Source organism: Lycium ferocissimum, chromosome 1 (assembly GCF_029784015.1).
Source record: "Lycium ferocissimum isolate CSIRO_LF1 chromosome 1, AGI_CSIRO_Lferr_CH_V1, whole genome shotgun sequence".
Classification (NCBI taxonomy): Eukaryota; Viridiplantae; Streptophyta; class Magnoliopsida; order Solanales; family Solanaceae; genus Lycium; species Lycium ferocissimum.
In genome coordinates this window covers 5,325,112-5,340,414 of record NC_081342.1, presented here as the reverse complement: position 1 = coordinate 5,340,414, position 15,303 = coordinate 5,325,112, and the positions used below count along the sequence as shown (strand labels likewise).

Genomic DNA, 15,303 nt, shown 5'->3' with positions numbered 1-15,303 from the left:
AGTACGCATAGAATACAAAACAAGTACTACGAAGGGAGTTTTTAAGCCATTAACTAGTGGGATTCAATAAATTACAATAATTCTCAAAGCAGACATAAATATAGAGATCAAAAAGATTTTTTGTTAGTTGAAAGAGTTTAGATTAACAAGCTTTTACCTATGAGAAGCAGAAGTTTGGAGGTTCATGATGTAGAGTTTCCTTCAGCAAAATGAATATTTCGTGACTTGGGCCAAAGGCTCTCCAAGGACCAAACCTGCAAATATCCACAATAATAATTGGTGTTTGCTATATGAAATATCAATTAAACAAATTCAGAAATTTGTTATTTCCATGATTTAAAGAAAAACGTTGACCTAAAATCTATGTTGGCTTGGACCCTTCAAAAATATCGCCACTCCCTTGTCTGATCCTCCAAAAATGCATAGCTTTTGGAGGATCTGACACACACTCGATAATATTTTTTGAAGGGTACGAGAAACATAACCTAAAATAATGAGTGAAGATGATGCCAAGTAGGGACCAAAGAGGAATAAACAAGACATTCAACTTGTAGGAAGTCCGACCTGTCTTCTAGTTTAGCTAAGTATTTTAGTAAAGAAGTTGAATACAAAGACTATTTGTCATGTTTAATGTATAGCAACATCTACAAAAACACGCATATTAAGAATTAGCAGAAGTAGCAATTTCAAACCTCAAATCGTAAAAGAAGAATGGAAAAAATAAAGCAAATCTCATATAGTTGGGCCTCAGATGAATCTGTACGTGAGTGACCATAAACGTTACATCACTTAGCCTTTAATGTCACACAAAAGATTCCGGAGCAAACAGGAAGCAACAATTTTTGGGGGAGAATTGTAGAAGAAGAAATTGATGGAATTAGTCAATTCGCTGATGACCATTTTGGTTTTTTAAGTTGAGAACCAGTATGTAGATACACGTGTTTGCGGTACACGTTGAAGTACACGTGTTCACATAAAGCAGTAAACCCAATTTAAATTATTTGGATATGTACATTATCAATGCTATATCATTTTCTAGATACAAAGTTTATACATAAAGTAATTTTTTTTTTTTTAAAAAAAAAAAAATTGAGTAAGTGAACCCCCGTGAAATGCCAATCACGATGGATTTGAATAATTAAACTTGCATAACTACTATCCAAGCCAGTACGTAAGGCTAGAAAAAGACACATTTGTTGTAATAGACCAAATTTCATCTACTCCATTAATTTGACAAGAATAATTTCCTGCTGTGATCAGTATAATAGAGTGTATATATTTTCTAAAGTCCATGCAAGTGACAACTGATAACTGACAAGAATATTTTCCTGCTGTGATCGGTAGGTATAATAGTGTATATATTATCAATGTTGTGCATTAAGTTTGTTAGAATCATGCGTTTGGACTGTAACATTATTTTACTACTCTCTCCGTCCCATAAAAAGTGTCACCTTAGTAAAAAACACGCATATTAAGAAACCAATAATGCAATGTAAAGTTTGCCAAATTACCCTCTATAATAAAAATAAATTACGTTTTCCTCTTGATTAAAGCATACACAAGTAATAAACATTTTGACATTGGGAATTCAACAATACCAAGTTACTATGTGGCTTTTCCAATCATCTAAAACTTTAACTTGTCAGTGTTTGTCTAAGGGTAAAATTGAAAAAAATAGCCAACTTATGTCTTGATTTCCTAAGGTGACACTTACTATGGGACAATTTTTTTTTTTTGTCTCTGGTGACACTTATTATGGGACAGTATTTCAGTATTTTGAATAAATTTTAGTTAAACATTTGTTAGCCAGCTATTCTTATTTTCTAGTAATTAGTTAGTTGAAGATATGATTTTGTGGATATATTCTAGGCTAGGATAATGATCATCTTTTTACTGCAAGTTTTCTATAAATGGAGAGCTCAACAAATTAAAGCTAAATAAAATAGTTTCCTTTGACTGCGTAACCATTATTTTTCTCTTAGCCTTTCTTTGTCATTTCCCTAAGTTTCTTTGTTAAAAATCAATAATTGGTATCAAGAGCATATCTTCTCAAGGGATATGTGAATGGCATGGAGATTGAAATTAAACCGGCTTTTCCTAAATAGTTCATCTGTCTTTGATGGTGAAACTTATCATTTCTGGGTTGTAAGAATGGATACTTATCTTGAGGCTTTAGATCTTTGGAATCTAAGGCTGTGGAAGAGGATTATGATTTTCTGTCGCTCCCCAATAATCCCACTGTGTTTTAGATCAAATGCCAAAAGAAAAGAAAACCATAAATCAAAAGTGAAAACAACTTTGTTTGTTGGTGTGTCTGCATACGAGAATTATGGCTCTCAAATCAGCAAAAAAAAAAAAAAAATTGGGAATATCTGAAGAAAGAATATACAAGAGATGAAAGAATATGAGGCATGGTGTTGAATTTAATAAGGGAATTCAAGTTGAAGAAGATGAAGGAATCTGAGTTAGTCAAAGAGTACTCAGATCAGCTTCTTGGCATGTTAACAAGGTAAGATTGGTTGGTACTAAATTTAAATATTCAAGAATTGCTTACAGTGCCTGGAAGCTTTGAAGTATCCATAACTACCTTGAAAAACATAAAAGATTTGTCCAGGATTACCTTGGCATAATTGTTAAATACATTGCAAGCACAAGAGCAAATGAGACTTATCAGGCATGGTATGATTGAAGGAGCCTTGACAGCTAACCACGAGAATCAAAGCAAGGATAATAATTCAAAGAAAAATTTCCCACCTTATCAACACTTTGGCAAAAAAGATCATCCTCCATCAGACGATGCATAATGCAAGATCTACAACCAGCTTGGTCATGAAGTTGAGATTTTAAAAAGCAAATCTCAAAAATATGAAACAAATACCCCAATCGCCAATGAAGAAGAAGATCACTTATTTGTGGCAACATATTTTTCAACCAAGAAGTCTAATTTATGGATGATTGACAGTTGTTGTACAAACCACATGACATATGACATATTTTTTTAAGAGTTGTCATTACTAAAAGCCATAAAAAAACGACCTAAAAAACCGTCCTCCCAAGGAAGTTAGAAAAAACTGACACCCAGAGAACAATTTTTGCAAAAAAATAATTTTTTTTTAAAGAAACCGACCTACGCCAAAAACCGAGAAAGTGAAAACCGACCTCCTGAGGTCGATTTTTTTCTTGAAAAAATGGACTTGAAGAATATAAATAAAAAATTCAAAGTCTTAAACCAACAAGCACCAAAGGTATAGTGGTAGAAATGTATATGGTACCATAACAAAGATGGGGATTCAATCCCTGGATGGTGGATTTTATTCCTGCAAAAGGAAAAGGGACGGTCTCCATCAAAACAAGTTATCAAGAGCTCTCACTTGGAGAAGTGAGTCAAGCTAACTTTTTATATGACTAAAGTAATATTTTGATGTACTAAAATACCAAATCTTCCCTTGTACAGTTATCTCTTCAATCTACCTAAACACTTTTAGTAATTTATTTGATGATCTCTCTTTTAAGGGTTTTGTTTCTGTAAAGTACTATAATATATACGGAAAAGGCTCAAATATGCCATCAAACTATCAGAAATAGTTCATTTATGCCACTCGTTGAAAGTTTGGCTCAAATATGTCATTGCCGTTATCAAAATGGCTCATCCATGCCATTATTCACTAACGGTGGTTTTAAAATACCAAAGATGCCACGTGGCAAAAATTTATTGGTCCACGTCATTTAAATGAAAACCAGCCAAAATAAATCCTAATTAAATCAAACCCGACCCGTTGACCGACCCACCCATCCTATACCTATTTCCTTGCCCCTCTTCCATTATATTATAATGATTAAAGCCCTAATCTAACTCATCTCCTCTGCTCTTCTTCCAACAATCGATTTCAAGCAAACAAATGTGACTTTCCAACTTTTTTTTTTGAAGGATTAAAGGAATAGCTCATCAAGGTTAGTTCTTATTTAAAGTCAAAAATGGCTATTTAATGTGGTGGGTGGGGTTTAACGTGGTGGGTAAAGAATCTGTCTATGTGGGGTTCATAGCCATGTGGTTTTCACGTTTTTTGTCGGTGTAAAGGGATAAACTATTGTTAAATTTACAGGGGCACATTTGACAGAATTTCACCTATGTGAGTATGGAAGTGGGCTGCTTCCTATGAGAATTAGGCTTGTTCTCAGAAGCACTCACGAAACCGAGATAGCACCAGGCCGTAATGTGCTGGCTGTTAAAGCTTATGTCAACACCTTGATTATTATTTGTAAGCAGTAATACTTTATTTCCCCTAAACAGTCATAGTTTAATGCGGAGCACACTACTGACTCTGGAGTAGAGATTGCTGTTTTACTAAGTGGAGGTTCAATGCAGAGCACACCTTCATTATGCATAATAATCTTCTTCAACTAAGTTGGGGATAATTCTCTTGTTTATTATTAAAATGAGTGGGGGATTGTAGGATATTTGAGCATTTTAATATTACAAATTGTCAAATTAAAGTTCCACATTATCAACATTCGGTTATGGCAGAATGTTGGCTGAATGTGGCCTTACTTTCATCTTCCCACTAACTCATTTATTTACCCACATTCATCCTCTTTAATCTTGTAATTTATGTAACCTCTAAGCCACAATTCTCCTATTATTTACTCACATTACTACCCACTCTTATCCAATTCAATTCAAGGATGATGTTGTTAACTATAAATAGCTAGTCATCCTAACCTTGTGATGTGTGAAAAATATTGGAGAGTCCTTGATAAAGTGAGGATAAAAGAGAGTTTTATTTAGTTGAAGGAATGTGTTTTCATGAGTGAGCTTTGAACTCTTTAATTAGTCCGGAGTTGTTTGAGTCACACGATGTTGATGGATTGTTGTATCTTGGAGGGGACAAGTCAGAGTTATACTACTGGACTGGTGAAGATTATGCCGCAGTGAACTTGAATCTCCTTAAAGAGAGCGAGATATCCGCGCCTAAGTCTGAAGAATCTTTATTTTATTTTTCTTCATTTTATTTTCAATTGTAATAATTCGTGGTATATTCACCAACACACAATGATGTGTTCTTTATATTTATCCCTTTCATTTGAAAATAAACTGCAGAATAACAAAAGCACTCTTTTTGAATGTTCAGAATAAGAAAAGCACTGTTCATAATTGGTAAACATTATGGGTGTGTTCGGTATAAAGGAAAACATTTTTGGGAAAATGTTTTGCAATTTTCTCAAAGTGTCATCAGTTTGAGACAAATAACAAACTAACTAGCTAATTATCTAGATTATTCATGAGGGGTACTCTCATTACGTGAATATGATCACTCCTACCAGAATACTAACTATTACACGTCTGTTCTGTCTGCTTTATTATGATTAATATTAATAAAGAAAATTATACAAGACAGTTTGGTATATTAACTTATTAAGTACAAGAAAATGGACACACCGGTTAAATTAATTAGTAGGAAACGCAAGGGATTCTTTTGTGCTAGTGTAAATCAATTAAGGTTACTATTGATCGATTTGTCGCAAGTAAATTGGAGCATTTCCATTTTCTCTAACAATTTAATTTCTTGGAGATGGTATAGTAGAATTCATCAATATCCATGCCCAACATGTTCGGTAAAGAGAAGAAATAAATTTAGAAATATTAATGAAAATGTCCATGCGGACAAAAATATAACCTGAAAATACCATTTTAAACAATATTACACTTTAAACCTATTTAGGAAAAAATATTTACAAAATACCCAAGTAGGTACAGTTTTTGCCTTCGGGGTAAATACTTCACATGTTCTATACCTTAGTTAATACATAATATACAACATTGTGATTCAACTATTCTTATTGTGGTATATCTTCGGCTATGTTAATTGTATAACGCGGAGGTATATATACTCAGAGGCTGAGCCATGGAATGGTTAGGGGGTTCAGAACCCCCTTCCCTGAAAAATTGTCTTATGTATATATAAGATTAAAATTATTTTTTATGTATATATAATAGATGTTGAACCCCTTGACTTCTTCATTTGTTTACTACTTTATATTTTTGAACTCCCTTAGTGAAAATCCTAACTCTGCCACTGTATACTACAAACAAAAAAGTGTTATGTAACTTTTTAATGGGCTGATATTCTAAAATGGGCAAATGCAAGTAATTTCTTATCCTGTAAAAGTCCCAATGATTAAATGAGATTTGTTGGTCTAAACTAACCAAAGGATATTACTCTTAGCATGGTGTGATTCTATCAGTTTTAAGTTAAGCTCACACAGTTTCTCCGAAACACCATTAAAAATATTTCTACACCTTATATGTAGCTTCTTAATTTTTTTTAAATACCATTATGAAATTGTATTCGCACACCCAACAAAACCAAAAGAAAGTTGGTTACATTTGTGAATCGCTCCAGCTTCTTTCTTGCTATATATATACATCACTATATTTTGTCTATGTACAAGAAAGAGGAGAATTAAGTACTCGAAGATGGTGGAGTTTATAACAAAAAAATGTCTGAAAGGATCAATTGGTGTAGTGATGGGAATGGTAATAGTTCAGGTGATAGCAGCTGGAACAAACCTTCTTACAAAGGTGATATTAAATCAAGGAACTTTTGTTTTCTCCTTCCTTGCTTACCGTCATATTGTTGCTGCTCTTTGCATGGCCCCTTTTGCTTTTCTCTGGGAGAGGTAATATTATTAGTATTTCTGTTCTTTATGTCCGTAAAGAAAACCTTTTAAACTTGCCATAATTTGCAACGTAACTTACACATTTGTATGTTGGTCTTTAATTTTTCCTTTTTATGTATAGTCAAACCTCTCTATAATAGCATCATTGGGTCCGAAATTTTTCAGCTGTTATAGAGAATGACTGTTATACATCTATAACACAGCATTAACATTTAAATAATATTTCGCTGTTATAGGAAAAAAAGATGCATACAATCTAATTTTTATTTTTAATTGCTAAATTCTAAGCTTAATCACACTTTGTATAACGAAGGAAAATTGTTTAATGATGAAAATATGTATCTTCATATGATATTTTTTGTTATAAATAGTGTATTAAATGATCAAATATTTGGTCAAAATCTCTACACTTATTATTGGTAATCATAGATATTATATTTTTATAAAGATGGTTAATCATTATATTACCAAAAAAAAAAAAAGATGTTATATAGCGGGTAATTTTACAAAGAGCGTACAGCTATACAGTTGGCTATTGCTGTTATAGGTGAAATGTTGTTGTAGAGAAGTAAAACACAACATAAAAAATCGGTTCCGAAAAAACTTGACTGTTATAGAGCGGTGGTGTTATATGCGGGTGCCGTTATAGAGAAATCCACTATATCAATTATATTGGAGTGTCAAGAGGCACAGAGAGTGATGTTTTTCTTATTTGTTCTTTCTTCTCGTCTTATCTAAATTAATTGATTTCTTTTTTTCTTCTTCAAAATTCAACAATTCTTTTTATTGATAATAGTAAATCACGTTAAAGATTCATATTCCTAAAGTAAAAGTAAAATGAAAAAAAATAATCAAACAGTAATAGAGTTTATTCGAGAATAATAAATCGGACAAGATTGACTACTAAAATGTACTTAAGATAAATGTTGTGTGTGTTATGGATTATGTCTTTTTAACTGAGTCTACAGTTAATGATAAATTCTAGTCGTGTAATTTGCAATTGCATTTTATCATTTCTTTTATTAAATTATTTTTTTGTGTTCATTCTAAGGTTATGAGTTTCAATTTGCTTATAATTGTTAGCAAAAGATGTAGAGATTTGAAGAAGAAAAAGAATGAATAAAAAAGAAGAATAAAAAAAGAAAATATAACAATAAGAAATAAGAAATAAGAATAATTCATTTTAGAATCAAAATGAATGTAAAATGCCACACGAATGCTCTTTTCGACCTACTTTTTAGCTCCTACACACTAAAAACATAGTGAAAACACTTTTCATGTCACTTGACACTTTTTAAATGAAAATGTTATAGTTCAGGAGTAATAAAAACACTTAATAGTTAATTAACTATTAAACTTGTAAGGATAGTTTGGGGTTTTTAGGTAAAACACCAAATGTTTAGGTATGTAAGTTATAGACGGGACAATGTGTAGGGGTTTTATGTATTATCCTAACTTACTATAGTCTATATATCATATATGTTATATATCATATATGTATGCTTTGATTCTAATGGGTTAACGATCTTTTTGTGTTTGCCTATTTGTAGAGAGAGCCTAACGAAACTGACTTGGCCTGTTTTCTTCTGGCTCTTCACGTTCGCATTAATCGGGTAATTAATTTAATACGAGAGACTTGAGCCATTTTCTGATTTTATATTTGACCGGTATAACATGGTTTTCTTTAAATTCATTTCCTCAAAATTTTATTTTGTGGTGACTGAGGTCAACCCACAAGAAAGTGGGCTTTGATCATTTTCAATGACGCATATGTATTCATTGAGTTAGTCATTCATCACCTTCATTTTATACGACAGTATTTGATTGAATATGATGTTTACTCAAAAAGAAAGAATTTTAACAAATACAAGAGTATCTTTAGAACTTGTAAATTGAAATATTTTAGTCCAACCCCGCATAACTAGCCGTGTGCCTGGATTGGTTTATCTAAAATATCAAGCACATTTTGATGGCTCTTGTATGAACTAAATTAACTAAAACACTACATAGGATTTTGATGTATTATAAACTTACAATAGCTGAAAGTGTATGCTTAATTATGGAGTAGCAATATGCATCGTTTTTGATGGATTTATATAATTAAACAGGATCATATTGGCTATGGGGCTTTCTTTTTATGGTCTACGAGACACGACTGCCACGTATGCAAGCAACTTCCTCAATCTAATTCCTATTGTGACCTTTGTCTTGTCAACTATTTTTCGGTATGAAACCAATTGAACGAAATTTCTCATCTTATTACTCAGTATTTTAACTTTATATATGTTTAACTAAGTTTGTTTGCTGAAGTATGGAGAAATTGAGACTAAATACAAAAACTGGTCAAGCGAAAGTTTTAGGCACAATATTGTGCTTGGCTGGAGCACTAATTATCTCTCTCTACAAAGGAAAGATGTTTTATATCAGTCATCATAGCAAGAAATTACATGTTACCAAAGTTATTAAGACAAATATGGTTCGTGGAACTATATTCTTAATATGTAGTTGCTTGTCATATAGTGGTTGGTACATTATACAGGTAAGAATTTTTTTTGCAATCAAGTCTTTTTACACTAATATTGAGACAAGTGATGTTTAATTAACATTAATTATTACTCTTCGTGATTATATATGTAACAGGTCAAACTGTCCAAAGTGTTTCCACACAAATATTCTTCTACATTTTTTATATGCATAATTGCAACTATCCAAAGTGTGGTAGTTGGATTATGCATAGATAGAAGAAAGAAGTCTTGGAAGCTAGAATTTGACTTTCAACTACTTACTATCTTTTACTCGGTAAGTTTGCTTATATCTATTGGGGGCAAATCGGAGCCAGAAATTCGAACAAAGGGAATTAAAAAAAAAAAAAATCCAACAAAGCCACATCTACGATTTGAATTTATATTTCTCTTATGTTAAGGGATTTACAAATTTGTTTTTTACCCTGTTTACGCAGCATAAAGTTTCGATGAATTAAATCCCCCTTCATTGCATGTGACTCTGTCATTAGTACTCCTGTCATATCAAATTTCTTAGCACTAAAACATATTAGGTCTTTAACCACACACTTGAGAAGTGCGGTCTTTGATCAAAAGTCACATTGTTGGCAACACTTTTCTGATGGTTGTCTAGATGCGCACCCATCCTAAGACAACACTTTTCCTGAGCCAAAGGATATAGAGTTTACGAAAAGTGTGACTACCTTTTCATTGATCAAAAGTCGCGCTTTTCACACCACCGTTACAAAAGTGTTATCGTAAATACTTTTCAGATTGTTTTTCAGACGTTGTCTAAAGTGTGGCCTTACGTCAAATTCGTTCTAGCTCGTGTTATATATGTCACGCTAGAGTTTGTTGCATCGTTCAGTGTTTAATTAGAAAATTATTCTAGCTTAGTAGTAAGATTTTGCTAATTCCATATTAAATATAATAGTGGCTGCACATTTGCAGGGAGCGCTGGCAACAGCATCAACATTCTGCCTCATTTCATGGACAGTTTCAAAAAGAGGACCAACTTACCCATCTATGTTCAATCCATTGTATATGATTTTTGTAGCTATTGTAGAAGCTGCATTCCTTGGTCAAGAGACCAGTGTTGGAAGGTACAAAGCTATTTTCATGTTCAATTATTATCATCCTTTGCTAGTTAAATTTAGGATGTAGGACTAATCAGTCATGCATCCCAACACTAGCAGGGTAAGAATTTCACTAAGTAAAAAATATATAGAAATATTAAATACATGAAGAAGATACAAGGATTCAACAGATAATGTGTGTGTATATATTGACTCCCCTTGAACAAGGGTATCTGTGGTGCCCCTGATCCCCAAACTTTAATTATTTGGGGTGTGTTTCTTATGACGTGCACAAGTCATTTTCCTGAAAACCACTATCTATGAGAAAGTTAGTTTCGAGTGCTTGGTTACTAAAAAATGACTTAAGTCGTACAAAAAACATGTGCACTCACTATACTATATAGTAGCAATAAATCTTGTGATGTTGATCAGTTACAAATATACATTTCCCTACATTTCTACTTTAATATATTCACGCATGTATGCAGCTTGCTTGGCATGTTTGTGATCTTAGTGGGATTGTATTTGTTCCTACGAGCAAAGAACCAGGAGCTCAAACAAATAGAACCTGATCACGCAAGTGGAGCTGATTTACCCACAGTACCTGGAAATGCAGAATTAATGCAATCTACTAATATAGTAATTCCAAGTTTAGCAAGTTAAAGTGCTAGATCGCAATCATCAAGAGCAGCAGGATGAAGATTAAGTACAAGAACAATAACAATTGTACATGGTGGTTTGGCTATATATATGTCGAGATATAAATGCAATTGAAGTTTGTATAAAAGACAAACATATATACATCTAATTAGGAGTTTAGTTATTAGATATATGTTGATCCCAAAGGCCTATATACCTTGCAATCTTCCTTATCCATGTTTCATGTGATATTATCCCTGTGTATTCTTTCTTATCTGTATCCTTTGTGATCGATTAGGTGAAAGGGGCATTTGTTTTTTCATATAGACAACGTGGTTATAACACTCATATTGTGTCAGACATACAATCCGCACTGCGTTGGCAATATTGCTTGGTCTCAATATATCCCTTGTGATTAGATGTCCCTCTCTCTTGTAATATTATCTCTTATGATCATCTCATTTATTTCATATAATAAACTTGTGATGAATCGAGAATGCACCGAAAAACGTTTAACAATGTTCTTACTCTTTCATTTCTTATATATGATATCAGAGACACCTGAAATTTGATATTGAGCATTGTGGTCCTTTGTTTCTTTTGAACCAATATTATTTCTCACGTCAATTATCGGATATCAATGTGTGAGTATTGCAGAAATCTTAAGGTTATTTTACATGCATGTGGCCCATGCCCTAAGGTTTAATTTGAAGCCCACATACTATCCGTGTTGAGCATAATATATCATTTTGATACAGTATATCTCATTAACACTACCCAATCAATGCCAATTGCATAAAGGTGCCAAACTTTGATAGGCTATATTTAACTCTATGTGATGCATGTGCAAACTGAATAAAAATCAAACTGAGGAAATTGAGGAAATGGTTGTATGGTGATTGGTGGAAATTTCATGGAATATACATTGTTGGAAGATTGGGGGAGGAGGAACACTCTCAATCACTCAAATTCTCTTTTGAAGACAAGTGAGGCAAGGACCCTTCTTTGTTCCACTCAACTTGACTTATATAATCAATCATTCTCTTTGAAGAGAAGTGGAGAAAATATATTTCCACCAACTTAACTTACATTTTGGCTTACATTTTTTTAATCATATCATATGGCTATAGTACCTAGGTATTTATAGAACTTTTCTAGCATGCACCTAATTTAATTCTAGAAAATTATTTTTATCTTCCTATTTCATGGACAATTTCCATCTTTCCTAGTTCATGAATAAAATAATGCAGGTACATAAGACTAATAAATTAACCTTCCTAATACATGAACTAAGACAATTCAATTATAAAAAAGGACTTTTTATTTTCCCAACACAAGGTTCATTTTCAACATACATATGGGACAAGGCGAACTTCACTTAAGCTATTTTCAACTTCACTTCTACTTCTTGTTACTAATGAAACTGCTGATCCCTCTATATTGCTTCTGCAGACTCAATATGTTCTAATGTTGAATAAATTGGGAAGCAGCACTTTATCTGGGTAGAATTGTAATAAGACAAGTCTTGAACCGAAATATTTTAACGTCTTTTTTTTTAATATTTTCTCCTTGACCTCTGCAATTTTAAAGGCTCCGAGACGTAACGTACTGAACATGATATAACATATATAATCCAAATAGTGCCAAAATCATGTGAATCAACTAAGTGAGAGAAGAAGTTTGGTCACATAAGTTACGTGTATGTATAGCTAATTTTGTCGTGGAACTTGTTGGCTGCGGATTATGAATTTAGAGAGGGATCGAAGATTGGGTTCCTACAATGATCTCAAGTAAATACTTCCCCCGTCCTAATTTATGTGATAATTTTTCCTTTCAGTCAGTCCAAAAAAGAATAACATCTTTTGTATTTGGTACTACCAATTTAACTTTAAACTTTCCGTGTTACCCTTAAACACATAACTATATATTAATTGTTTTAGACCACAAGTTTCAGAAAGTTTTTCATTTTCTCTTAAACTTCATGCCCAATCGAAAAACACTCACATAAATTGGAACTGAAATAATATAAATTCATAGTCAAATATTTATAGACATTTAGTGATTTCTTAATACAGGATTTGTGCAAAAAAATATTGATTCGCGTGAACCCATAATTTACACTGTAGATCTACCTTTGGAGTCTGATATCCCAAAAAAGCTATAGGAAAATATCAACTGTCTTATAACATCCCTCATATTTCATAAGAAATCTTGCTTGCATAGTCAAGAGTTGGGTTTTCCTCTAAAGAAAAGAAGATGCTTGGCTCAAATACTGGTAGAATTGATCAAAATGATAGTTTGGAATATGATAGGAAAAAAGATCTTCACGCCTTTGATGATTCAAAGGCTGGTGTAAAGGGACTTCGGGATGCTGGGGTCACAAAGTTACCGCGTATATTCTTGCACAACCAGTATGTCAATGAAAAGAAATACAAGTATACCGATGATGTAATTACTAAGTTTAGCATTCCAGTCATAGATCTTGAAAGCTTGGGCCAAACCGCAGCTCATCGAGCTGATATAGTTCGAGAAATAAAAGATGCTTGTGAAAACCGGGGATTTTTCCAGATTGTCCTCCATGAAATCCCTTCAAGTGTCATGGAGAAAGCACTAGAAGGCGTTCGCCATTTTCACGAGCAGGATTCTGAGGTGAAGAAAGAGTTCTACTCCCGTGATATGACAAGGAACTTCGCCTATAATAGCAATTTTGATCTATACAAAGCACCAACAGCTAATTGGAGGGACACTATTAACTGTGTCATGGCTCCTAATCCTCCTGATCCCGAAGAAATGCCAGAGGTTTGCAGGTACATAAAGTTTGTGATGCGCTTCGTTATTGTTGAAGTTAGCTTCTAAAGTCTCATGTGCTGGCCAATCTCAGATTCATTATCCTAGCTAGTTCGATATTAGATAGTCTTTCCATCATAATGAATACTCCTTCCGTTCCAGTTTATATGAACACATATTTATTTTTACTTCACAGAGATGTTTTGATCAAATATACTGAGTGTATAATGAAATTGGGGCTTACTCTATTTGACTTACTCTCTGAGGCTCTAGGATTCAACCCGAATCACTTTAAAGACATGGATTGCACTGAGGGGCTTGTCCTCGCTTGCCATTATTATCCGGCATGCCCTGAACCAGATCTCACTTTAGGCCTTAGAGGTCACACAGATAGCGGCTTCTTGACAATTCTATTACAGGATCAAATTGGTGGACTCCAAGTCTTTCATAAGAATCAATGGGTTGATGTTCCTTTCTTACCTGGAGCTCTAATTATCAACATTGCAGACCTTATGCAGGCAAGTACATATTGGTAACTTTTTTTATATATTTATATAAATGTTGCAAACTTGATCAATTAATTCACTAGTTTCCATTTTGTTTTGTAGCTAATCACGAATGATAAGTTCAAAAGCGTTCATCACAGAGTGCTGGCTAAAAATGTAGGACCAAGAATTTCTGTGGCAAGTCTTTACAGGATGCATTTTCAAGAAGGTAGTGAATCGAGACTATATGGGCCAATTAAGGAGTTGTTAAGAAAATCCTCCAATCTACCGGGAAACAAGCAGAAAAGAGTATATCGCATGTCTATACAACAAAGGGCTCGATGGAACTTCTTTATTGTCAAATTTCAAGTTACAGAAATAGTCATAGGATTTGCAGAAATGTTTGGCTATGGTATTCTGCTCCTGAATTCCATCAAGTAATATTATTTTTCCTATTGGCATCTTTTAGTAATTAAATAAGGATTGAGAAGAGTGGTTTCTTGAACACAAAATAAATATAAAAAATTTATCAAACTATGTTAAGTACACTTGAGTTATTTGATTTGTCTGCATATAAGTATTTGTGATTAGAAATTTCCATTGTTGGGCTAAAACAACACAAAAATATGCTTAACATTGTGTGATATCGGTACTCTTTGGGCCAAACTTACACGGTTTTCTTCAAAAGACCTCACACTACCAAGAGTATTTTTGTTCCTTATATATAGCTTTATTTTCTTTTCATCTATCAATGTGGATTTTGTTCACACACCCAACAATTTCCCCCTCAAAATAAGTTCCACATGGTCCATCACCTTTACGGGCTTATCTATACATTAATTATATGCCACCCACATCATCCGAGTATTTATGGCCACCAAAGCCCACTAGCTTCTTTTTGTGTATGCATCTCTAAAAGAAATGAGTCGGGCACCACGCCATCACTCTGCCATCTTGGACTCTAAAGGAACACAGTGGAGTTCGTCTTCTCAATTTTCTATATCATGTGGTTCCATGATGTCAGCATTTTGACAAGTTTTGATGTTAGTCATAATGGAGATCAAAGTACAAAGATGAGCCATATTAAATTTAAACTTCCCATTTTTTATATTGTTAATGAGAAGATTTACAGTCATA

At 33.2% G+C, this 15,303-nt stretch overlaps 1 protein-coding gene and 1 pseudogene across 1 annotated transcript; both read left to right on the top strand.

Moving 5' to 3' along the window:
- The first annotated feature begins 6,475 nt into the window (after nucleotides 1–6,475).
- On the top strand, nucleotides 6,476–11,351 carry LOC132061314 (WAT1-related protein At1g43650-like). Its single transcript, XM_059454157.1, has 7 exons — nucleotides 6,476–6,678; nucleotides 8,229–8,291; nucleotides 8,787–8,903; nucleotides 8,989–9,217; nucleotides 9,319–9,477; nucleotides 10,131–10,282; nucleotides 10,744–11,351. Exons 1-7 carry the CDS (start codon nucleotides 6,476–6,478, stop codon nucleotides 10,916–10,918), a joined length of 1,098 nt encoding a protein of 365 aa, XP_059310140.1. The 3' UTR covers nucleotides 10,919–11,351.
- Nucleotides 11,352–13,026: 1,675 nt separating this feature from the next.
- LOC132030515 (deacetoxyvindoline 4-hydroxylase-like) lies at nucleotides 13,027–14,714 on the top strand (annotated as a pseudogene).
- The last annotated feature ends 589 nt before the right edge of the window (nucleotides 14,715–15,303 follow it).

Coding starts and splice junctions, on each gene's coding strand:
- LOC132061314 (XM_059454157.1), top strand. CDS start 6,476: ATGGTGGAGTTTATAACAAAAAAATGTCTGAAAGGATCAATTGGTGTA. Junction 9,218..9,318: donor GTGGTTGGTACATTATACAG/GTAAGAATTTTT, acceptor TATATGTAACAG/GTCAAACTGTCCAAAGTGTT. Junction 10,283..10,743: donor CAAGAGACCAGTGTTGGAAG/GTACAAAGCTAT, acceptor GCATGTATGCAG/CTTGCTTGGCATGTTTGTGA.